The sequence below is a fragment of the Heptranchias perlo genome, chromosome 2, assembly GCF_035084215.1.
Source record: "Heptranchias perlo isolate sHepPer1 chromosome 2, sHepPer1.hap1, whole genome shotgun sequence".
Classification (NCBI taxonomy): Eukaryota; Metazoa; Chordata; class Chondrichthyes; order Hexanchiformes; family Hexanchidae; genus Heptranchias; species Heptranchias perlo.
In genome coordinates, this window is record NC_090326.1 from 20,469,485 (window position 1) to 20,495,688 (window position 26,204).

General features: G+C 42.0%; 1 protein-coding gene across 4 annotated transcripts in view; it reads right to left on the bottom strand.

Annotated features, from left to right (window-relative positions):
• Positions 1–26,204, bottom strand: part of pik3r4 (phosphoinositide-3-kinase, regulatory subunit 4) — a 92,617-nt gene that overhangs the window by 14,238 nt on the left and 52,175 nt on the right. The window contains exons 11-19 of one of the 4 annotated variants that reach the window (XM_068000993.1): positions 22,419–22,644; positions 20,846–21,011; positions 16,116–16,280; positions 14,625–14,651; positions 12,937–13,148; positions 12,521–12,652; positions 8,785–8,885; positions 5,070–5,158; positions 385–542 (exon numbers count right to left, since the gene is read on the bottom strand). In XM_068000993.1, coding sequence (XP_067857094.1) covers positions 506–542; positions 5,070–5,158; positions 8,785–8,885; positions 12,521–12,652; positions 12,937–13,148; positions 14,625–14,651; positions 16,116–16,280; positions 20,846–21,011; positions 22,419–22,644 — 1,155 coding nt within the window. In that variant the 3' untranslated portion in view covers positions 385–505. Of the gene's footprint in view, positions 1–384; positions 543–2,991; positions 3,117–5,069; positions 5,159–8,784; positions 8,886–12,520; positions 12,653–12,936; positions 13,149–14,624; positions 14,652–16,115; positions 16,281–20,845; positions 21,012–22,418; positions 22,645–26,204 lie in introns of those variants that run through there. The other 3 variants (XM_068000984.1, XM_068000968.1, XM_068000975.1) reach the window with 3 other exon arrangements.

Consider the following 26,204-nt stretch of genomic DNA (forward strand, 5'->3'; position numbering starts at 1 on the left):
GCATTACCTCACACTTCTCCGGGTTGAATTCCATTTGCCACTTTTCCGCCCACTCCACCAACCCATTGATATCTTCTTGGAGTCTACAGCTATCAACTACACGGCCAATTTTTGTGTCGTCTGCAAATTTGCCAATCATGCCCCCTACATTCAAGTCCAAATCATTAATATATACCATAAACAGCAAGGGACCCAACACTGAGCCCTGTGGCACACCACTGGAAATGGATTTCCATTCTCAGAGACATCCATCGACAAAAAAAATGGGAGCAGTAGATCTGCTGTAAATTTCTATGATTCTATGATGCTTTAAGTTCATCTTCAGCTATTTAGACAAAATTCATGGAGTAAGTACATCACCCATTTTTTTCTTCCCATGTGTAGCACTTTACATTAAATCTTACCTGCCACTGTTCTGCCCAACTACATATTTTACCCAACTCATTTTGCAGGTCACTGACTGCCTCCTCGGATTCAACAGCCACCCTTCCTTCCTGCCAGTATGTTAGCTTTTGAGGATTTCAATAATTTGTACTGACCATCTGAAATTAGATAATTAATATAAATTAAAAATAGAGAAATCCCAAATTTGATCCCTGGGGTAGTCCACCCAGCACTTACACCCCCACCCTCAAAGTGCTTGTTGCTTCCCAATATTCAGCCAATTTCTTATCCATTCCAAGGTGGGGCTTCCCAAGGTCTGCATGGAATGTCACAAAAAAAGTCAATGAGGATGACAGGGCAAAATCTTCTCCTGAATCCATGTGGTTGTCATTTACTATATTATCATATAGGTACACTTAATAATCAATTCCATTATTGAATCTACTTGAGGCTGATAAATGGACAGGCATCTACAGATGTGTCACTTTTTTTGAAAATGGGTTCTCAAAACTAACAAGAATGCAAAACCCGGCATTCAATTTCTTCATACTAATACATCATGGGCCCGATGTTAGCAGGGCTGCGGGTTCTCGGCAGGGGGGGGGGGGGGGCTATCGGGCGCGTGGGTAACGCGCCCGGTGAAATTAGTGAGTTTCCCGTGCGATTGTAGCATCCAATCCACTAATTGGATGCACTTACCTGCTCCTCCGGGTTCCCCACTGCTGATGTGCGCGTCGGGCGGGCTGCGCATGCGCAGTAAGATCTGTCAGCTGGAGGCGCTCTATTTAAAGGGGCAGTCCTCCACTGACAGATGCTGCAACAAATAGCAAAAATTACAGCATGGAGCAGCCCAGGGGGAAGGCTGCTCCCAGTTTTATGATGCCTCACTCCAGGTATCAATACATGGGGTGAGGAGGAGGGGGAAGACAGAGATCCTCCTCCCGGCGTGCGGGAGGAAGCGGCCTGCCTCTGCCACCAGGAAGGCCTGGCTCGAGGTGGCAGAGGAGGTCACCAGTGCAACCAACATATCGCCCACCTGCATACAGTGCAGGAGGCGCTCCAATGACCTCAGTAGGTCAGCCAACATGAGTACACGTAGTCATTCCCCTACACTCCGTCTGCCACATCACTGCCCCCACCCCACATCTCCTTCTGCACTGCCAACACTACTCTGTCACATCACCCCTCATACCCACTCAAACCTCATCCTCATCCTCATCCTCATCTTACCTGCAGCTACTCACCTCGCCAGTACTCATCCCGCCACTACCACTCAACCCAATCCTCATACAATCTCACCCTCTCGTGCATCTCTTTCACGGCCAGCCTCACTCAACCTGCCAATACCTGTGCTGCAGCCACAGGGCATGCATCACATATGTGCAGTAGGCAGCGTAAGGCAAACGTGTCGTGAGCATGAAGGGGATGCACAAGGGTGTTTGAGGGTTTGTCATGGGTGTTACTTATATTGAATTTCTGACCAACTCACATTACATATTATATTGGCACCACTACTGCCATGTCTTCGCGAATCCTGTCTGGTTTGTGCAATAATGCCCGCTCCTGAGGATCACTATGAGGACCCACAACTGATGCCACCCATTGTGTCACTGCAGAGTGGGTGTAGGTGTATTTGCAGGGCTCTTCTGAGCAGATGACTGGGAGACATCGGCGATGTGCCCGGTTGCACCCTGGAAGGATGCGGAGGAGAAGTTGTTGAGGGCAGTGGTGACTTTGACAGCGACAGGTAAGAAGATGGTGCTCGGGCCAGCCAGGAGAGGCTCAGCATGAAAGAGGCTGCAGATGTCCACGGCTACATGTCGAGTGACTCTGAGCCTCCGTGTGCACTGCTACTCAGAGAGATCCAGGAGGCTGAGCCTCGGTCTGTAGATCCTGTGGCGAGGGTAGTGCCCTCTGCGACGTATCTCTCTCTGCGGTAGCCCTCCCTCCTGCTGTACAGGTGGAAGTGTCACAGCACTCTGTTGTGGAGCTCCATGTGTCAGAGGTGGACGGCGTGGATGGCGAGGCTGGTGATGCTGTTCGCCCTCCGAGGAGGTCATGACTGCAGCTACGGTGGCCCCCATCCGCAAGATGTACATCTGAGAGGGTCCACAAGGTAGGTACATGTCTCCGGACCCCAGGGTAAGTGTGCAGGTTGGTGACTTTGACTGTCAGGAGGAGGGTGGTGGAGGCCAAACTTTGTCCCAAGTGACAGAGTGGCCTCCTGCAATGGGTGAGGGTCTCCCCCCCCCCCCCCCCACCTGTCAAATGGACCTTTGCAGCTGCCACAGGCTGACAGCTGCAACACGTCCATTTGTCCGGGGAGTGTTTCCCCCAGTGTGGGAAACAGTCCCACTTTGTTCTAAAATCCCACATAATTCTTTAATCAGGTCAGTTAATGACCTGAAATACCTAAATAAATACTGTCAAGTGGCATCCCGCTGGCTTTAATTGCCTGCGGGATTCCCACCAGCGGGGGCTGCGCGCGCACGCCGGCGTGTCAGCGGGGAACCCGGAAGTGCGCGGGTTCGGGGCGGGCTCCGGTACCGCGCCGGGATTCTCCGATTTTCGGAGCCCCCCCGCCAGGAACTCACCCGGTAGCGGGTGCTAAAATAGAACCCCATGAATCTAATTCCTTGTTTTTCTTGGGGCCCTAGAATATCATCCATCCCTGGGGATTTTCTGAAATAAAAACAGAAAATACAGGAGAAGCCCAGCAAGTGAGGCAGCATCTGTGGAGAAAGAAAGAGAGTTAATGTTTCAGGTCAAAGACCTTTTGTCAGAACTGGAAGATGTTGAAAGAGTTAAAGTTTTTAAGCAAGTACAGAGCTAGGGAAAGGTTGCGGGGAGAAGGAGGGGAGGGGAGGAATGAACAAAAGGGAACGTCTGTGATAGGGTATAGGGCAAGAGTAATTAAATGTGCCTTTGCAACCTTCCGGACTGAACATTGATTTCAATAACTTCAGATCATAACCACTGCTCTCATTTTTTTTTGGACAGCAGGTGTTGGCAATGGTTCTGCTGCTGCCATTTATAGCTACTCCTGACCAATCTTTTGTTTCTTAACCTGTCCCATTACCACCTTCCTTACCTTGCACCATCATCCCTTTTGTCATTTAATCTCTCTTGCCCTCGATCCTATCACAGACCTTCCCCTTTTGTTCTTTCCTCCCCTCCCTCCCCCTCTTTCCCTGGCTCTGTACTCTTTAACTCTTTCAACATCTTCTAGTTCTGACGGAAGGTCTTCAACCTGAAATGTTAACTGTTTCTTTCTCCACAAATGCTGCCTGACTTGGAGCTTCTTCAGCATTTTCTGTTTTTATTTCAAATATCCAACATCTGCAGTATTTTGCTTTTAACTGGGGATTTTCTTTTTGTTTTGAGCTTTTAGCTTGTCTAGGACCTCCATCTCATTTAAGTCAGTTATTAATCCTACTTGGATTATCAATGACATGGAGAGCATGTTGCTTGTGCCTTTTCTTTAGGGTTCTCGCCTCTTCCTGCTTTGGAATTGAAAGAATTTCTTGCTGTTATCTTTAATGGGGTTGATGGTTGAAGAAGAATAAACAAAAGAAAGAATGTGTGTGTGCAAGTCTTGAAACTGCTATGAAGATGGAGGCTAGAGAAGAAGGAAATATATACAAGTGGAAGATTAAATATTAAAATGTAGATTTAAATAAATATAAGCTTAAAATAGCACACAAAGAATGTTTTAGAAGGTTTAAAATTGAGAAAATGAAAACATAAAAATACAGCAAATGTTATTGACGGTGTGATCAGAATGAAAAGAGGAAACTGGTAAAACAAGTTATAATAGACATTGAAGGAAAGAAAAAGATTTGTTGGGAAAGTTTGCAGCAGGAAAAGCATTAAAGTAGGCCCCTCAAAGACGACGGGGATGCAAACAATATGTCGGAAATGTTTAATTCTTTTTTGCCCCACAATAGTTTGCACCATAGGAAATGTTGGTAGCTTTGCCATTCCAGTAATTTTATATGAACTCATGCAGAAACTGGGGTCATTACTGAAGTGGCCAGAGTGCTTGAAGATTCATAAAGCAAGAGGTCTTGATGGAATACATTTAAGTACTGAAAGGTATGGGCTGGGTGATGTCCCGTCATTTCACCCCTGGCACCGTGGTTCAAATCCTGCCAATCCGTCAGTCCGAGAGATCAAACGGATTACTGCAGTTGCAAATAGAATCATCAGACTAAACTAGTTGGGAGTGCTCTTCCTAAGTTGGCCAGTATGAAGGGAACTTTGTCCAGCATCTAACTCATGCTATAATGAACTTGGAAATAGCTTTATCAAGCACTACTGCAAAAAGTTAGAGGAGTGTTCCATTCTCCAAACACAGATATAATTCATCTTTAAATGCAAAAACACTCAGGAGTTCTTTAAAGTTATTCCAATTACAATATCTGATTTCTATTCAAAATATACAATTTTACACATTCTATTGTAGTGGTCTCCAGGTAGAAAAACAAAAATGTTACAGTATCTTAAAATTACAGAGCAAACATAACAAGCACCTTCATTTCATGCTGTATGGGTGATGCCATATATAATGTGTGAACATGTACTGCTAGCCACTTAAAATAGAAAAGCTATGCGATTTTAGGCAATACCAAATAAACTCTCTCCTCCATCCCAATTCTAATCAATAACTACCCAAAGTACATCACCTTATCCTCATGTCTGACCCAGCAGTCAGTAGCAGAGGATTTCCATCTGCTGGGCTGCAGTAGATTCCATGAACACTATGAGCTGAAGGCTAAACATTAAAATAAAAGAAAATATATATTAATAAAATTCAATCAGAAACATTTAATGATACAACACAGAAGGAGGCCATTCAGCCTATCGTGCCTGTGCTGTCTCTTTGAAAGAGCTATCCAATTAGTCCCATTCTCCTCCCCTTTCCCTATAACCCTGCAAATTTTTCCCCTTCAAGTATTTATCCAATCCCCTTTTGAAAGTTACTATTGAATCTGCTTCCACCACCCTTTCAGGCAGTGCATTCCAAATCATAACAACTCGCTGCATCAAAAAAAAATCTCCTCATCTCGCCTCTGGTTCTTTTGCAAATTACCTTAAATCTGCGTCCTCTGGTTATCAATTCTTCTGCCACTGGAAAAGTTTCTCCTTGTTTACTCTATCAAAACCCTTAAATTTTGATTTTGAACAACTCTAACAAATCTCCCTTAACCTTCTCTGCTCTCAGGAGAACCACCTCAGCTTCTCCAGTCTCTCCACATAACTGAAGTCCCACCACATAACTGAAGTCCCACATCCCTGGTACCCTTCTAGTAAATCTCTTCTGCACCTTCTCCAAGGCCTTGACATCCTTCCTAATGCATGGTCCCTAGAATTGGACACAATACTACAGCTGAGACCTAACCAGTGATTTATAAAGGTTTAACATAACTTTCTTGCTTTTGTACTCTATGGGGGGAGTTTTAACCCCCCACGACAAGTAGGAGAGGGTCAGGGAGGTTAAATTGTTAAAAATGGGAAACTTAACAGCAACCCACCGCTCAAGTTTATGGAGGGTGGAAGATGGGAGGTCAACCAGGAGAGCATTGGAGTAGTCTAGTCTAGACGCAACAAAGGCATAGATAAGGGTTTCAGCAGCAGATGAGCTGAGGCAGGGGCGGAGACGATGTTACGGAGGTGTAAGTAGGCAGTCTTGGTGACGGAGCAGATATGTGGTCGGAAGCTCATCTCAGCGTCAAATAGGACACCAAGGTTGCCAACGGTCTGGTTCAGCCTCAGACAGTCGCCAACGAGAGGGATGGAGTCGGTGGCTGGGGAACGGAGTTTGCAGCGGGGACCAAAGACAATGGCTTCGGTCTTCCCGATGTTTAGTTGGAAGAAATTTTTGCTCATCCAGTACTGGATATTGGACAAGCAGTGTGACAAATGAGATACAGTGGAATGGTCGAGGGAGGTGGTAGTCAGGTGGAGGTGGTTTTGAGGTGGAGCTAGGTGTTGTCAGCGTACATGTGGAATCTGGTGTTGTGTTTTCAGACGATGTTGCTGAGGGGCAGCATGTAGATGAGAAATAGGAGGGGGCCAAGGATAGATCCTTGAGGGACTCCAGAGATAACGATGCGGAAGCGGGGAAGGAAGCCTTGCAGGAGATTCTCTGGCTATGACTGGATAGATAAGAATGGAACCAGGCGAGTGTAGTCCTACCCAGCTGGACGTTGGAGGAGGACGGTGTGATCAACTGTGTCAAAGGCTGCAGACAAGTCGAGAAGGATGATTGGGATAGTTTACCATCGTCACAGTCCCAGGATGTCATTTGTAACTTTGATAAGGGCTGTTTCAGTACTGTGGCAGGGGCGGAAACCTGATTGGAGTGATTCAAACATGGAGTTGTGGGAAAGATGGGCACGGATTTGGGAGGGGACAACACGTTCAAGGACTTCGGAGAAGAAAGGGAGGTTGGAGATGGGGTGATAGTTTGAAAAGACAAAGGGGTCAAGGGTGGTTTTCTTAAGGAGGGGGGGTGATAATGGCAGATTTGAAGGGGAGAGGGACAATACCTGAGGAGAAGGGATCGTTAACAATATCAGCTAACATGGGGGCCAGGAAGGGAAGCTGGGTGGCCAGCAGTTTAGTAGGAATAGGGGCTAGGGAGCAGGAGGTGGGTCTCATGGTCACCCCAACACCTTATTTCAATCTAGCTATCGCTTCATGGCATTGCTCATGAACCTTTAGAGATCTATGTACTGGAACGCCAGATCTCTTTCTTTCGCCTTAATGGTTTTCCCTGAAGGATGTATGTATGTTGTGTATTTGTCCTGCCCAGATGCATAACACTGCACTTCTCCAAATTAAACATCATTTGCCAGTCACAAGCCCAGTCCCCCAACACATCAAGATCCACCTGAAGCAGTCGAGCATCGTCTACAGTCCTGACACTCGCACAGATCTTGGTATCATTTGCAAATCATATCCCCAACACCTACATCTAGATCATTAGTAAAATGTGTGCTCTGTGCTGTCAGACTGCTTATCTGACATCTATCTCGGATAAGCCGCAATTTCTCCCAATTAAACATGGGAAAGACCAAAGCCATCACCTTAGGCCTCCTCCGCCATAAACTCTACAACCTTGCCCATGACTCCAATCCCTCCCTGGCCATTGCCTCAGAATGAACCAGATTGTTTGCAATCTCAGCATCCTATTCGACCCTGATCTGAGCTTTTGACCCCATAATCTTCTCCATCACAAAGACCACCTACTTCCACCGCTTTAACATCGTCTGCCTCCTCCTCTATCTCAGTACATCTGGCGCTGAAATTCTCACGCATACCTTAGTTGTCTCCAGTCTTGACTATTCCAAAGCACCCCTGGCTAGCCTCCCATCCTCCATAAACTTGAGCTCATCCAAAACTCTGCTACCCCTTTCCTATCACACACCAAGTCTCACTTGCTCATCACTCCTGTCCTCATTGACCTAGATTGGCTCCCAATTTCCCATTGCCTCAAATTAAAAATTTCTATCCTCATACTTAAATCTTTTCATGGCCTTACCTATCCCTATCTCTGTAGCCTCCTCCAACCCCCAAACCCTCCGTTGCTCTGACTCTGGTCTCTTCTGCACCTCCCCCCACTTCACCCCACCATTGGCGGCTGTGCCTTCAGCCACCTAGACCCCACACTCCAAAATTTATCCCCTAAACCCCTCTGCTTTTCCGGTGCCCTCTGCTCCTGAAAACCTATCTCTTTCACCGAGCTTTTTGTCACTCCTCTCAATATCTTATTCTTTGGCTGTGCACCCAATTTGTTTGATTCTGCCTCTGAAGCGCTCTGGAATATTTTTCTATGCTTAAGGCCTTATATAAATGCAACATGTTGCTGCTGTTGTTACAGCATTTGCCTTCAATTGAATCCTGGACATGTCATTGGAGGGAAGGGGCAAAATTCACATAGTAGTAGACACACTCCAATCCTTCTGGAAATGCTCAATTATAACTTCTTTTGCCAAGATTTTCAATGTGGACACACCATGGGCAGACATATTTCAGCAACAAGGTTATAGGTATATTGAATGAAGGGCTGTCTGGTGTTCAGTCTAGAGCACTCTTCTTATAAAGCTCTTTTATGTGGAGGTGATGTTGCATCTCCAGAGGGAATAAATAAATAAATTACAAATACCTCCTTTGAGACAGAAGCATTTATAAATAACATATATTTTTAAACTTAGCTAAGAGTGGTAGAGGAGGTACAGGAAAGAGCACTTTACATCGATTGCAAGGGCAGGTGCTAGTCCTTAACCTCAAGACATTAACAAATGATTGTAAAATCAATCTACTAAGCAGGAGGGCAGAAATAGGAGTTATCCTTAACTGGAAGTATTCTTAAGCTTTCAAGATATAGTCACAAACCTGCATTTCAGAGAGAGGTGGAGCACTACTGGCCCAAAGGGTGAATCGCCTGTCTCCAGTTTCCATGTCCCACATTGAAACTTCATTATTTCCTTGGACAGCTGAACAGGAATGTCAAAATAAATAAGAAGAAAGTGTGATGACCACTTTTCAGCATGCCAGGTTCCCATTCTTACAATAACAGTATAAATTGTAACAGTTTTACAAATATGCTTATCCATTATGTTCTGCATTTTTCAACTGGCCACAAGACAAGCAGTAAGATAATAGAAACATAAAATTAATCCCAATTAATTAATGTTAGGACTCAATCACAACCACTGAGTGGACATTATTTGAACCACAGAATTTAATTGAGGAAAACAGGAAACAATGATATTATTGATTGCATTAGGTGGTGGAGTGCATTGTATTATACAGAATGTACAGCACAGTAACAGGCCATTCGGCACAACAGGTCCATGCTTGTGTTTATGCTCCATGCGAGCTTCCTCCCACCATTCTTCGTCTAATCTCATCAACATATCTTTCTATTCCTTTCTCCCTCATGTACTTATTTAGCTTCCCCTTAAATGAATCTATGCTAGTCGCCTCAACTACTCCTTGTGGTAGCGAGTTCCACATTCTAACCACTCTCCGGATAAAGTAGTTTCTCCTGAATTGCCTATTGGACTATCTTATATTTATGACCCCTAGTTCTAGTCTCCCCCGCAAGTGGAAACATCTTCTCGACGTCTACCCTATCAAACCCTTTCATAATCTTAAAGGCCTCAATCAGGTCACCCCTCAGTCTTCTCTTTCTAGGGAAAAGAGTCCCAGCCTTTTCAATCTTTCCTGATCGGTATAATCTCTTAGTTCTGGTATCATCCTAATAATTTTTTTTTGCACCTTCTCCAGTGCCTCTATATCCTTCTTATAACATGGAGACCAGAACTGCTCACAGTACTCCCAAGTGTGGTCAACCAAGGTTCTATACAAGTTTAACATAACTTCTCGGCTTTTCAATTCTATCCCTTTAGAAATGAACCCCAGTACTTTATTTGCTTTTTTTATGGCCTTATTTGTGTATCTGTACCCCCAGGTATCTCTGCTCCTCTAACCCATTTAGACTCTTATTTTCCAAGGAGTATGTGGCCTCCTTATTCCTCCTAACAAAATGTATCACCTCACACTTATCTATATTGAAATTCATTTGCTAATTACACGACCATTTTGCAGGTTTATTGTCTTCCTGTATTTTGTCACAATCCTCCTCAGTATTAACTATACCTCCCAATTTGGCATTGTCCGCAAATTTTGAAATTGTACTTCCGATTCCAGAGTCCAAATTGTTTATGTAAATAATGAATAACAGTAATCTCAGCATCGATCCTTGTGGACCACCACTTCCCACCTTTTCCAGAATGTGTAACTACCTTCAACCCTTACTCTCTGTTTTCTGTTTTGTAGCCAGCTTACTATCCATTGGCTACTTGTCCGAGCATGTGGGCTCAGGGAACCGTAGTCATGTGTCTACTACGTGGTATCTTATTGAACGCCTTTTGAAAATCTAAATATATTACATCTACTGCTTTAGCCTTGACTACCCTTTCTGTTACTTCTTCAAAGAATTCAATAAGGTTGGTCAAGCATGACCTTCCCTTTTGAAATCTGTGCTGACTATTCTTTATTATATTTTCGTTCTCTAGATGTTTTTCTATTATACCTTTGAGTAAGGATTCCCTAATCTCTACCACCGATGCTAAACTAATTGGTCCATAGGTCCCTGGATTGGTTCTATCTCCCTTTTTAAATATAGGAATCACATTAGCTGTCTGCCAGTCCTCTGGCATTATTCCCTTTGCTAATTAATTTTTATATATATATGTAGTCGTGCCCCTGCTATCTCTTCCCTAACTTCTTTTAAGATGCGTGAATGCAATCCATCCAGACCAGGAGTTTTATCCTCTCTAAGTCTGATTAGTTTATTATCTTCCCCCCCTTTCTATCTTAAATGTCTTTTTATCTTTTTTGAACTCTTCTAATGTCCTGCCCACCATGTTAGTCTCCCTGGTAAATACTGAGGCAAAGTAATTATTTAATATTTCTGCCATTTCGCTATTACCTGTGAGTTTATTGTGTATCCCTTAATGGCCCTATCCCTATCCTGATTTCTCTTTTGTTATTTATGTGTCTGTAGAATACTTTACTTTTTTTTTATATATTCCTTGATAATTTAATTTCATAGTTTCTCTTTGCCTTCCTAATTGTTTTTTTGACTTCTTTCCTAACCTTTTCGTATTCCCTTTTGTCATCCTCTCCTTTACTGTCTATGCCTTTTAGTGTATGCCTTTTTCTTTAGTTTCAATTTTGCTCTTATTTCTTTATTCATCCTTGACATATCATTACTAGCTAGTTTGTTCTTGTTTTTTAGTGGGATATATTTCTCCTGGACTCTATTGTTCACCATTTTAAATGTTTCCCACTGCTGTTCGATTTCTTTGTTTGTCAGTTTATTTTCCCTAGTTCCATTCTCATCCTCTTAAAATCAGCTTTTTTCCCCCAATTTATTACTTGGTCTTTGTCTTATTTACGTCCTTCTCAATCTTTATCTTAAACCTTATTATGTTGTGATCGCTATTGCCTAGATGTTCCCCTACACTTACTTCTCTCACCTGTTCTGGTTCATTTCCAGCAGTGTTTCCTCTCTTGTTGGGCTTTTTACATACTGGGTAGGAAAGGAGTCCTGCACATATTGTAAAAACTCCATTCACTGTACCCCTTTACCTACCTTTTCTTGCCAGTTTATTTAGGGGTAGTTAAAATCTCCCATGATTATTATTCTATGTCCTTTACTCATTTCACATATTTGCTTACATATTTTTCCTCCACCTCCTTTCTACTATTAGATGGTCTGTAGTATACCCATATTAGCAATCAATCCCTTCTTATCTTTTATTTCCAATCCATAGGGATTCTGTTTCTATCCTTCTGTTAGTTATGTTCCTTTTTTCTACTACCATTATATTATCTCTAATTAGTACAACTACTCCATCCCCTCCCAACTTCCTTCCCTATCCTTTCTGATTATGTTATAACCTGCAATATTTAGTTGCCAGTCCTGTTCTTTATGTAGCCATGTTTCAGTTATTCCTACTACATCTGATTCCTCGTTACGGATTATTGCCTCAAGTTCCTTTTATTTTGGACACTGTGTACATTGCTGTACAGGCTCCAATACATAGTACTATGTAGAGCTCCAATGTGAGATTACACCCATGTTTTCCACTCTGCTAAGTGTGCTGATATCTGTCTTGCTCCTGTGGAGAGGTGCCGAAGGAGACCGGGCACTTTTCCCATAGGAGAGGGGGAGAAACAGGCATTATCATATTATGCATATTTTAACAAATGACTCAAGAACAGCATTGGCGTTCACTTGGGAAGACCTAAATAGGGCTGGGGAGGAAGAGAAATTTCCTTTTTCCTGATCCCATCCCTCATATGCTTCAATTATCACCTTGAAAACACTGTAGATTCCCTGTTTGCAGCACAAATGGGGAATGGGAAATAGGGAGCAATCCTCACTTCAATACAGGAAATAACTCAGTTTCACCTTGTAGGAGATGATCCTCATCAGTATAGCTCACAGCCAGAGGACAGGACAAAACTAATAACCCACAAGTATGGGCCGAATGGCCTCCCTCTGAGCTGTAAATTTCTATGATTCTAAGTAGCCTGAAAGGTGCATTGAATTTACCTGCAATGACCCATGACTGGCAGAGAGGGTGCATAAGCAGACGTCGAATGCGAGCTCTGGCTGGGTGACAATGACTTGAAATGGGCAGCTGAAATCTCATATCCCAACAGGCCATTGTGCCATTACTTGTACCTTTATAAAAGAAACCAGTTATGAAAATATATACCGCAAACCATACAAGGATCTCCACTTTAAAACACTAGAAACATACTCCAAAAGTAACATTTCTAGATAATTATGTGTTTGACTGCAAAATAAGCCAAATAAAATTTAGCTACAAAACTTTAGTAGTTTGCATCACATAGTTACAATTGCTAATAGATTTATTTTCCCTATTTAAATATTACTGAAACACCGTATATTGCATAACCAAAGCAGTAGAAACTTGGCAAATAGACTTGGGAAATAATACTTACCTATACATAACCAGCACTGATGTATATCTACAGCAAAGGAAGTTATGAGCCCAAGTCTTAGGTCATGTTTTAATGTCCAAGCGTTTGTCGATGACCTCAGGTCCCAGCCGACTAAAGAACCATTTACAGTTGCATACGCTAAAACAGACTGAGCACCTGCATTAAAATGATGAATGTCCACCACACAGCCATCCTCTTTTTGGTCCAATGCTCTTGGAAAACAAGATAGGAGATAGGTTTGTGTGAACATGAACACAGTGGTTAGCTGCTTATAGTCAATGCTATGTAAAATACACGTAATACGTACCAAGAACTCTGATTTTGTAATTAAATTGGATTTTGAACCAGAAATCTCTCCTCTGATATTGAGATCATACAAGGGTTTATAAATTACACAAATGCTTATCCTTCAATGCTAGGTCCCTCCTCCATAATTAGGAGAAGTTGGCATAGTAGAATCTACATCATCAGAAATTCCAAACTCTGGATACAGGCTAACAATTTTATCTGGCTTATATTTACAGTGGTTGTCAGGTAATTATATTGCATCATATGTGATTTCCAATTTATCTTTCCGACAAGGACATGAAAATTTAAGCACAGCTTTGAAATGTATAATTTTAGTTCATGGAAATTATACAGGAGTACTATTGCTGTTCTCAACAATGCAATCGTAAAAAGTTAAATGTTGTATTAGTACTAATACAACCATTGCTTTAAAACAAACAAAAAAGAAAACAATTAGATTTGAGATTAGAAGATGTTAATGATGAAAGACAGATTACTCAACCGTTTCTGGTATTTATAAATTAATCAAGTGCACAAAGGTACAGTAAGAGTCCAAGCAAATTCACATCAGTACCATATCCAACTTGCAACTCAGAACATAAAAAAAGCTACTTTAATATTAAATTGTTCAGTGCTCATGATCTGAATAATTATGAATACTACATGCAAGCTATACAGAATTATAAATAGGAAAATAGAACAATGCAACAAGAGAAGAAATGCATGTTAGCAACAAGGAAGTCACCCAACACTGTTAGCTGCTGTGCTGTTAACAAAGCTACAGGAAATAATTAAAAAGTGGGATGGGATCAGTAAACATAAATGAATGTTGTTTTCTCAATAAAATGTGCCTGTATTCAAAACAATGTTTTTTTTTAAAAAGTCATTATTCCGCATAGATAGCAGGAAACAGAGCAGATTTAACTATTATGTACATCTACTTATAAAACAGGGGGCATAAAAATTGGCAGTTTCCCTTAAAAACCACAAGGCTACATACAATGTTGGGTAATGTGCACAGCTAATGGGTTATAAACTAATTATAAATATAAATGAAGGATTTCTTTTTAAAAATCAGGAGCATTTTGTGTTAAATGTATCAGATCTTCACAGAGGTACATAATGAGGGTTCATTTCCTTCTCTGGTATCCTATTCTTACACAACTCTTAATGTGTTAAGCAATCTACTACAACCTTTGTGTCCTATTTTAATGCAGTTATTCGAGCAGTGCACTACTGAAGGAAATTAGCTCCCTATATATCTTGATAAAAGTGCACACAGTGATGGCATAAGCACAACTGAAAGAGGTTAACCGTGCTAAAGTCAGGACTCAAAAAGTATCAGTTTTAAATCAGTGTATAAAAACCTAGCAATTCAATGATTAAAAAATCTGGCATACATGTTACAGGTGTAATGGTCTTCCTTTCTGTGGAGAAAAAGATAATAAGTCACCATAGAAACATAATCCACTAGAGTTTGTGCCACCAATACCTTAGCTTTGCTATTAACTGAATGACTTATTTTGGTAGGCCCAAGCGCACTTGAAAGATCATAGGCTGATATTAATTTTTACCTTCAGTACTTTCACACCATTTTGATAGTCATGGTGTTGGCTGGCAAATATTCTTACCATTTCACAGTTTGGAGTAAAATAACTAAGTATGCTTTCCACTATGACAGGAAAAACAAAGAAACTTTATATCTTGCTTTACTATCATTTATATACAACAACTGGCTGCCACGTACAGCTTTAACAAGCAAATTGAAGAATGATGAGATCAGTTGAACAGCATCACCAGAGAAGTGGACTAGAAGTATGGCAACAAGCACATTATGAGTTTCAGCACACGCCTAGGAACCACCCAACTGAAAGCTGTACACATGGCAATATTAAGCTCTAATCTAGGTATGTTAAAAGGAGGGGTGTGATGGGAGTTAGCGACAGATAGTAGGCCAGTGGCCCATTAGTTATGGAGATCCTGCTTTTAAAAGAATTGATGAAAGGAATACAGGATAAATTCAATTGATTTTTGACGAAAAGGTAGCATTGGATTCACCACTGACACTATTGAGAATTTTGCCAGAAGGATTCAGCAAGTAAGAGGAGGATAATATGGAGCCTATGCGAGAGGTAGGTAAACAAAACTTACATAGGAAACAGCATGTCAAAATTGAGAAAGAATTAGAGCAGGACGAGAAGTTTTGACAACAACTTGCATTTATATACCATCTTTTACATAGAAAAACATCCCAAGGCGCTTGACAAAAATTGTTAACTTGTCTTCTTTTTCAGATAAATATGGTCCTGCTGTGTATTTCCAACATTTCCTGTTTTTATTTTTAGTTCAGATTTCCAGCACTTGCAGTTTTTCTTTTCATCTCTAGCATAAGGATGTTCTGATTACACTTCAGCATTACTATTAGTGCTCAACAAATGGAAAATTGGAAAAGCGTGCAGCAGTACAAGAGGGAATATATGGGGTTTACAATGTTGCTGGATTTGTGAAATACGATTTATTAATGCTTAAATGGGAAAAAAAAATAAAAAAAAATATATATATATAAATAAAAATAAATAAATAAATAATGTAAAAAGATCATTTTAACAAGCCCCACATAAAGTAGTAATTTTTTTGAATCACATGATTTTTTTTTAAAAAGAGGATTTGCTGCAAAGAATAAAAATTAAAAAATGGAGGGTAAGAATTTTCCTTCTCTTAAAACAAAAATTCAGCCAAAATAAAAAATGGAGAAAAATGGTTCCACTAATACTCCTTATTTTAGTGTATATAAAATGCAAACTATTTTATTCACCCCTAGACTTTTGAGAAGACGTAAAAAGAAAATGAACATGATAAAAATGAGTTAATGTTCTGAAGTAATGCTGTACCTGCTCTGAAGGGAATGTATTTTAGGCGATTTCGGAGGTTTGCTAGCCTCAATTCCTAGGAGCTGGATAGTACCGTTGTCTGAAGCTACAGCAAGATAATGGGAGCCCTGGCAGAAAGCCAGAGTTTTGATTTTTCCTCCAATACGAGAATAAGTCAAAATTGATCTACAAACAAAGATAAAACAAAATTCAGCACAGGAGAATCTTTGAACTAAATAAATAAGTCAGGAGCCCCCAATGAGAACTGCCAACTCGCTTCAGCCCAGAATAGCGAGATGAAAACCTTCACTCCATCAGCTGTAAAAATGCTATATAAAAAACAAACTTGATCCATTGCCAGTAGCCAGTCTCATGGCACATTTATAGAATCATAGAATGGTTACAGCACAGAACGAGGCCATTTGGCCCATTGAGCCCGCGCCAGCTTTTTGTAAGAGCAATCCAGCTAGTCCCATTCCCCTGCTCTTTCTCCGTTGCCCTGCAAATTTTTTCCCTTCAAGTATTTATCAAATTCCTTTTTGAAAACCACGATTCAACCTGCTTCCACTACCCTTTCAGGCAGCGCATTCCAGATTATAACTACTCGTTGCGTAAAAAAGTTTTTCTTCATGTCGTCTTTGGTTCTTTTGTCAATCACCTTAAATCTGTGTCCTCTGGTTCTCGACCCTACCACCAATGGGAACAGTTTCTCTTTAGTTAAACCCTTCATGATTTTGAACACTTCCATCAAATCTCCCCTCAACCTTCTCTGCTCTAAGGAGAGCCACCCCAGTTTCTCCAGTCTATCCACGTAGCTGAAGTCCCACATCCCTGGAACCATTCTAGTAAATCTTTTCTGCACCCTCTCTTAAGGCTTTCACATCCTTCCTAAAGTGCAGTGACCAGAGTTGGACACAATACTCAAGTTGTGGCCGAACCAGTGTTTTATAAAGGTTCAACATAACTTCCTTGCTTTTGTACTCTATGCCTCTATTTATAAAGCCCAGGATCCCGTATGCTTTTTTTAATTGCTTTCTCAACCTGTCCTGCCACCTTCAAAGATTTGTGCACATATACCCCCAGGTCTCTCTGTTCCTGCACCCCCTTTAGAATTGTGCCATTTAGTTTATATTGCCTCTCTTTATTCTTCCTGCCAAAATGTATCACATCGCACTTTTGTGCATTAACTTTATTCTGCCACGTGTTCACCCATTCCACCAGCCTGTCTATGTCCTTTTGAAGTCGATACTATACTCCTCACTGTTTACTACACTTCCAAGTTTTGTGTCATCTGCAAATTTTGAAATTGTGCCCTGTACACCCAAGTCCAAGTCATTAATATATAATCAAAAAAAGCAGTCGTCCTAGTACCAACCCCTGAGGAACACCACTGTACATCTCCCTCCAGTCTGAAAAACAACCGTTCACCACTACTCTCTGTTTCCTGTTAGCAGCTAATTTCGTATCCATGCTGCCACTGCCCCTTTTATTCCATGGGCTTCAATTTTGCCGACAAGCCTATTATGTGGCACTTTATGAAACGCCTTTTGAAAGTCCATATACACATCAACTGCATTGCCTCATCAACCCTCTCTGTTACCTCATTAAAAAACTCAAACAAGTTAGTTAAACACAATTTTCCTTTAACAAATCTGTGCTGGCTTTCCTTTATTAATCCACACTTGTTCAAGTGACTATTAATTTTGTCCCGGATTATCGTTTCTAAAAGCTTCCCCACCACCAAGGTTAAACTAACTGGCTTGTAATTGCTGGGTTTATTCTTACACCTTTTTTTGGCAAATGTTATACCTTTGTTCATTCTCCAGTCCTCTGGCACCACCCCTGTATCTAAGGAGGATTGGAAGATTATGGCCAGACCTCTGCAATTTCCACCCTTTCTTCCCTCAGCAACTTAGGATGCATCACATCCAGACTGGGTGACGAAGCTACCCCCAGCTTCTGTCGCGACACTACAGACTTCCTACAAAAACTCAGTACCCACGGACCAGTTGAACCAGGAACACTTCTCACCACGATGGACGTCTCGGCACTATACACCAGTATCCCCCACGATGACGGCATCGCTGCGACAGCATCAATACTCAACACCAACAACAGCCAATCTCCGGACGCCATCCTACAACTCATCCGCTTCATCCTGGATCACAATGTCTTCACCTTCAATAACCAGTTCTTTACCCAAACACACGGAACAGCCATGGGGACCAAATTCGCACCCCAATACGCCAAAATTTTCATGCACAAGTTCGAGCAGGACTTCTTCACTGCACAAGACCTCCAACCAACGCTATACACCAGATACATCGACGACATTTTCTTTCTATGGACCCACGGCGAAGAATCACTGAAGAGACTACACGATAACATCAACAAGTTCCATCCCACCATCAAGCTCACCATGGACTACTCCTCAGAATCAGTTTCTTTCTTGGACACACGAATCTCCATCAAAGACGGGCACCTCAGCACCTCACTCTACCGCAAGCCCACGGACAACCTCACGATGCTCCACTTTTCCAGCTTCCACCCAAACCACGTCAAAGAGGCCATCCCCTATGGACAGGCCCTGCGAATACACAGGGTCTGCTCAGACGAGGAGGAACGCGATGGACACCTACAGACGCTGAAAGACGCCCTAGTAAGAACGGGATATGACGCTCGACTCATCGATCGACAGTTCCGACGGGCCACAGCAAAAAATCGCATAGACCTCCTCAGGAGACTAACACTGGGACGCAACCAACAGAGTACCCTTTGTCGTCCAGTACTTCCCCGGAGCGGAGAAACTACGCCATGTTCTCCGCAGCCTTCAACATGTCATCAATGACGACGAACACCTCGCTATGGCCATCCCCACACCTCCACTACTCGCCTTTAAACAGCCACCCAACCTCAAACAGACCATCGTTCGCAGCAAATTACCTAGCTTTCAAGAGAACAGCGTCCACGACACCACACAACCCTGCCGTGGTAACCTCTGCAAGACATGCCAGATCATCGACACAGATACCACCATCACACGAGAGGACACCACCCACCAGGTGCATGGTTCATACTCCTGTGACTCGGCCAACGTTGTCTACCTCATACGTTGCAGGAAAGGATGCCCCAGAGCATGGTACATTGGCGAGACCATGCAGACACTGCGACAACGGATGAACGGACACCACGCAACAATCGCCAAACAGGAGGGTTCCCTCCCAGTCGGGGAACACTTCAGCAGTCAAGGACATTCAGCCACCGACCTTCGGGTAAGCATACTCCAAGGCGGCCTTCGAGACACACGACAACGCAAAATCGTCGAGCAGAAATTGATTGCCAAGTTCCGCACCCATGAGGACGGCCTCAACCGGGATCTTGGGTTCATGTCACACTACACCAGCGAACAAATGTTATCTGTTTTTAATATAACGGGTCAGTTGCTGTCTTTTCTATGTTTCTACCTCTCTATCTCTGTTTTTTTTTGTGTTTGTTGTTTTTTTTTGGTGATTTGTATATTCTGAGACCTGGCAGGTAACACCTGTCTGTCTGCACACTGATTGCCTTGGCAACGGGCAGTTGAAAAAACTGTCTGTACTCACCAAGCATTGTTCTGTGAATTATAAATGCGACTTCATTTCGAGGATTTCATTTCCAAATCGTTCACCTGAGGAAGGAGGTAGCCTCCGAAAGCTTGTGAATTTAAAATAAAATTGCTGGACTATAACTTGGTGTTGTAAAATTGTTTACAATTGTCAACCCCAGTCCATCACCGGCATCTCCACATCAAGTATAGCCAGCCTTCCTAGTACTTCCTCTTATCATATTGATCTGTCCCACAGATGTAATGTGCATCAAATAACATTACTTTGGTCACATTGTCCAGGTTATATTGGTCACACACAATCTGATGGTCCAGATTTATCTGAAAATTAGAGTTTCACAAACTACAAACTATGTTTATACCAGCACATGCACACAATGGTGTTCCTGGTTTTGGAGGATAGCACAGCAGCCAGTATGTGTGGCCAGTACAAGCTAGCCATCAGTACATTGTTGGGGAAAGAAAAGAAACAACTTGCTCTGCCCAGGTTCTTGCCAATCAGGAATGAGAGGAACAATGAAGGCTAATGTCTTAAATCACAGGCTTCCCAGTATGAAAAACTTTGAGAGATTTCGGAACACAGTGCTACTGTAATTAAATTCCTTTAATATCTCTGTTTAAGGATAATTTCCCTTAAATGCACACTTAAAGAAAGTATAATCAAACTAATGTGTCAGAATGTCTTTTCGAGAAGAGCAGAAAAACTTGCCAAACCATAGAATATACTTCTTTGGAAAATATATTCTTGGGCAAAGATGAAAGAAATTGGATTATGTTTATTAATAACCACCACAAATCTTCTACAGTTTAATTACAAAAACTGTAAAAAAAATTATGTTTCAAAGATGTTATAAAATGTCATAATTTTAAACAAAGTTTCCAGAGCACTTCTACGCGAAGCTCTTCCACATGACTTTTTAAAAAAGATTCTAAAGCCATGGCCTACAATGAGGAGCCAAGTCATTATTTACAGCTGAAGGCAATTAAAGCAGGAATAATTGCATCAGGCCGGTGGCAGAAATAGAAAATAATTCTAAAGTGCACCAACTTTAACAAAAATGCATAATACTTTATGTCCTCCTTATAATTTGGAGATCGTATACACTTGATACGTAAACCAAAAGCATTTAGAGAATTATAACCATACCTGGTAGTTGTGGTCTTTCCCTCCATCTTCTGACTATCCCAAATCTTCACAGTCCCATCATTTGAGCAGGTAGCAAAAATGGAATGTTCATCAGAGACCCGGATACGGTTCACTGCTGATTTATGTTCGTGAAGATGTGCAACTAGAAGCCCTTTGGGATGCCAGCCTAGACAGACAGTGAAACTCAGTAACACAGAGTAGCATTATTGTAAAGCACAATCCTAGGATACTGTTTTCCTCTCTTCAGCACATACCTGTTCTGATGATACATACACCACTGTGAATGCTAAATACAAATTACTCACAATTTAAGCATCTAAACTGTGATCCTTGATAGTTAAAATCATACATAGCAAATGAAAACCCTGACGAAGGAGCAAAGCTCCGAAAGCTTGTGATTTCAAATAAAGCTGTTGGACTATAACCTGGTGTTGTGCGACTCCTAACTTTAAATTGGACAGCATAACCCAGTACTCTTACACCATAATAAAATTACAAGTACAAGTATCCAAGCTATATGAACATTTATTGAGTCCAGAGACGACTGCACTTCTAAAGAAAAACTAGACAAATATTTGAAGCAGATGAAGATAAAAGGCTAGGGAGTGAGATTAATTTTGCATTACTCTAGCAAAGAACCAATATAGACACAAATGGATTCCTTCTGTCTGTAAATTTCTATGGTTCAAGGATATCAGCAAGTTCCTTTTCATAAACTAGAAGTTGTGTTAGGACTGAGGAAGTAGAGAATTCACACCTTATTGAGAGGGAATTTAAATCTTTTAATTCTGTAACATTACACCCTCATTAATGCATAATTCTTGTGAGTAAAGGATTTTGTGAATCTATAACAAGGTACATATTCTAATAAGTATTCAACAACACAGCACATAGTGGACCACAAGACATAAAAAGCCACGCTCCAGTTATTTTTATTAAACAGTTTTATGATTGTGCCTTATAATTTGGAGAATAAATACCTTCCATAGGAGGCTTTCGTCTACCTTTACATTAAAAGCCACTAGTTACATGTGGATAACATTCCTTCGTATGGACTACAGACAGTTACAAAATATTTCAGTTTTATGTGGCTCTCGTATCACAACCGGTATAGCACACTCTGCATGGTTTTTAATTACCATTTATTAATAGTGCTTGGTGGGAAGGACATGCTTCCATTCCCCTTCCCCATGTACTTTTTCTGATTTCTAAAGGAAAACAAAATTTAATTTAATGCACTAATTTATAAGATTTGGCACTAGATTCGACTAACAACCTTGTATCTGGCCAACTTATTAAAGTCGCTGAAAAGACAGTGGTTCAGTTTCCAATCCGCATTATAAACTTAACTCTGCAAATAGCTTTTCCTAATTATGATTACAATTAGCTGGAGCTGGAGCAAGCAATCTATAAGTGTGCTCACACTAATCCAAAAGATTGGTCAACAACTGTCCAAAGCCTTTTTATTGCACTATGTTTAATAATACCATGAGTAGGATATGCTAGTAAATTAATCCTAAACAAACCAAATTGATGTTGGTTTAAATCTAATTAGCCTTTTGTCTTTGTGTACCTGGTGGTGGAGGTTTGCTCTCCCATTCAGCACTTTCCATTAACTGTTTTGCCATTCTTTCGGCATTGCACTGCTCTCTCTTCTGCTGAATCAGGTGTTGGAGCTCAGTGCCACATGTGGTAATGCGTCTCTGGTATGTGGAGGGCAATATTGGAAAATTTCCACTTTGCAGAACTGCTGAGGAAGAAGTTGGTTTCCTCATTAGGACCCCAGTCCCTTCGGACACCTTCAAAGGAGTTAAAGAATTAAAGAATGCTGGATTTTCCAACATTGAATCATTTGGTAATATTAAAACTAAAGTCAAGGATACTGTCAGCCTATATAGAACAACCACACAGATCATAAAGAAAAACAGAGCAGGTTGGACATTTGTCCAATTTAGTTCATCCTTCCATAGAAACAGACAGTCCTAGTATCACAGCATCCAACCACCTCATAAATGATTCCAGATTTTATACCTCCACTACCACCTGGAAAACCATTCTAGGTGTTAAACACTCGGTGTGAAGAAATAAAACGTCAGTCCTGATCTTGCCTTTTACTAGTTTGTACTCGTGTACCCTTGTACTGCAGTTGTGGTTTCACCTGAATTCTGCTCTGGTTTGACCTTTTCTATTCCACTTGGTATGTAGGCCTCTATAAGATTCCTTCACTTGTCTCCTTTTCAGGCTGAAAAGTCAGCTTTTTCTAATCTTTCCTCACAACTTGATCTGCTGGCAGTAGAAATCTTGTACTGCTTCCGAGCCTTGCATTTCTCCCTTTGCTTCAGAGACCATAACGAAAGGCCAGGGGGGTTGGAGTACAAGAGTAAGGAAGTCTTGCTACAATTGTACAGGGATTTGGTGAGACCACACCTGGAGTACTGTGTACCGTTTTGGTCTCCTTGCCTAATATATATCAATGATTTGGATGAGGGAACTAGATGTAACATTTCCAAGTTTGCAGACGACACAAAGCTGGGGTAGAATGTGAGCTGTGAGGAAGATGAAAAGAGGCTCCAATGTGATTTAGACAAGTTGGGTGAGTGGGCAAGAACATGGCAGATGCAGTATAGCGTGAATCAATGTAAGGTTATTCACTTTGGTTGTAAAAACAGAAAGGCAGATTATTATCTGAATGGTGATAAATTGGGAAAAGGGGAGGTGCAATGAGACCTGGGTATCCTTGTGCACCAGTCGTTGAAAGAGAACATTCAGGTGCAGCAAGCAGTTAGGAAGGCGAATGGTATGTTGGCCTTCATTGCAAGAGGATTTGAGTACTGGAGCAGGGATGTCTTACTGCAGTTATACAGGGCCTTGGTGAGACCACATCTGGAGTATTGTGTGCAGTTTTGGCCTCCTTATCTGAGGAAGGATGTCCTTGCCATGGAGGGAGTGCATCGAAGGTTTACCAGACTGATTCCTGGGATGGCAGGACTGACGTATGAAGAGAGATTGGGTCAACTAGGCCTATATTCACTAGAGTTTAGAAGAATGAGAGGTGATCTCATCGAAACATATAAAATTCTAACAGGACTAGACAGACTAGATGCAGGGAGGATGTTCCCGATGGCTGGGGAGTCCAGAACCAGGGGTCACAGTCTCAGGATACGGGGTATGCCATTTAGAACCGAGATGAGGAGAAATTTCTTCACTCAGAGGGTGGTGAACCTGTGGATTTCTCTACCACAGAAGGCAGTGGAGGCCAAGTCATTAGATGTATTCAAGAAGGAGATAGATATATTTCTTAATGCTAAAGGGATCAAGGCATATGGGGAAAAAGTGGGAACATGCCAAGATCATTTTGAATGGCGGAGCAGGCCCGAAGGGCCGAATGGCCTACTCTTGCTCCTATTTTCTATGTTTCTAAGGAAGGATATACATGCCTTAGAGGCGGTGCAACAAAGGTTCACTAGATTGATTCCTGGGATGAGAGGGCTGTCCTATGAGAAGAGATTGAGTAAAATGGGCCTATATTCTCTGGAGTTTAGAGGAATGAGAGGTGATCTCATTGAAATGTATAACATTCTTCGAGGGCTTGACAGGGTAGATGCTGAGAGGCTGTTTCCACCAGCTGGAGCATCTAGAACTAGAGGGCATAGTCTCAGGATAAGGGGTCAGCCATTTAGGACTGAGATGAGGAGGAATTTCTCCATTGAAAGTGGTGAATCTTTGGAATTCTGTACCCCAGAGGGCTGTGGATGCTCAGTCGTTGAGCATATTCATGATGGAGATCAATAGATTTTTGGACTCTAAGGGAATCAAGGGATATGGGAATCATAGAAATTTACAGAACAGAAGGAGGCCATTTGGCCTATCATGTCCGTGCCGGCCGAAAAAGAGCCATCCAGCCTAATTCTACTTTCCAGCTCTTGGTCTGTAGCCTTGTAGGTTACAGCACTTCAAGTGCATATCCAAGTACTTTTTAAATGTGATGAGGGTTTCTGCCTCTACCACCCTTTCAGGCAGTGAGTTCCAGACCCCCACCACCCTTTGGGTGAAAAAATTTCTCCTCAGCTGCCCTCTAATCCTCCAACCAATCACTTTTAATCTATGATCCCCTGGTCATTGACCTCTCTGCTAAGGGAAATAAGTCCTTCCTATCCATTCTATCTAGGCCCCACATAATTTATACACCTCAATTAAATCTCCCCTCAGCCTCCACTGTTCCAAAGAAAATAATCCCAGCCTATCCAATCTTTCCTCATAGCTAAAATTCTCCAGTCCTGGCAACATTCTTGTAAATCTCCTCTGTATCCTCTCTAGTGCAATCACATCTTTCCTGTAATGTGGTGACCAGAACTGTACGCTGTACTCAAGCTGTGGCCTAACCAAAGTTCTAGCATAACCTCCTTGCTCTTATATTCCATGCCTCGGTTAATAAAAGGAAAGTATCCCGTATGCCTTCGTAACCACCTTATCTACCTGTCCTGCTACCTTCAGGGATCTGTGGACATGCTTTCCAAGATCCCTCTGTTCCTTTACACATCTCCGTATCCTACCATTTATTGTGATGTGGAGATGCCGGTGATGGACTGGGGTGGACAAATGTAAGGAATCTTACAACACCAGGTTGTAGTCCAACAATTTTATTTTAAAATTACAAGCTTTCGGAGATTATCCCCTTCGTCAGGTGAGTGAATGAATAAGAGGTTCTCAAATCGCATATCTTATATTAGGCTGGGACACCATCACACCAATCAAAAGGTGTCGTTGGTGTTCAGACAGATTAGCCACGGAAAACAGTAGGTCCCAGTATGCTGAATACACATTGTGTCAAATTACACAGACAGAGAGAGAGAGAGAGACCCAAAAGGCAGAGAGAGAGAGAGAGAGAAAGACAGAAAGAAAGAGAGACAGAGAGACAGAGAGACAGAGAGAAAGAGAGAAAGAGAGAAAGAGAGAAAGAGAGAAAGAGAGAAAGAGAGAGAGACAGAGAGACAGAGAGAAAGAAAGAGAGAAAGAAAGAAAGAAAATTAAAAACAGATTACTTTTTTTCCCCCCTTGCTGGTGGGGTTACGTGTAGCGTGACATGAACCTAAGATCCCGGTTGAGACCGTCCTCATGGGTGCGGAACTTGGCTATCAATTTCTGCTCGACGATTTTGCGTTGTCGTGTGTCTCGAAGGCCGCCTTGGAGAACGCTTACCCGAAGATCGGTGGCTGAATGTCCTTGACTGCTAAAGTGTTCCCCGACTGGGAGGGAACCCTCCTGTCTGGCGATTGTTGCGCGGTGTCCGTTCATCCGTTGTCGCAGTGTCTGCATGGTCTCGCCAATGTACCATGCTCCGGGGCATCCTTTCCTGCAA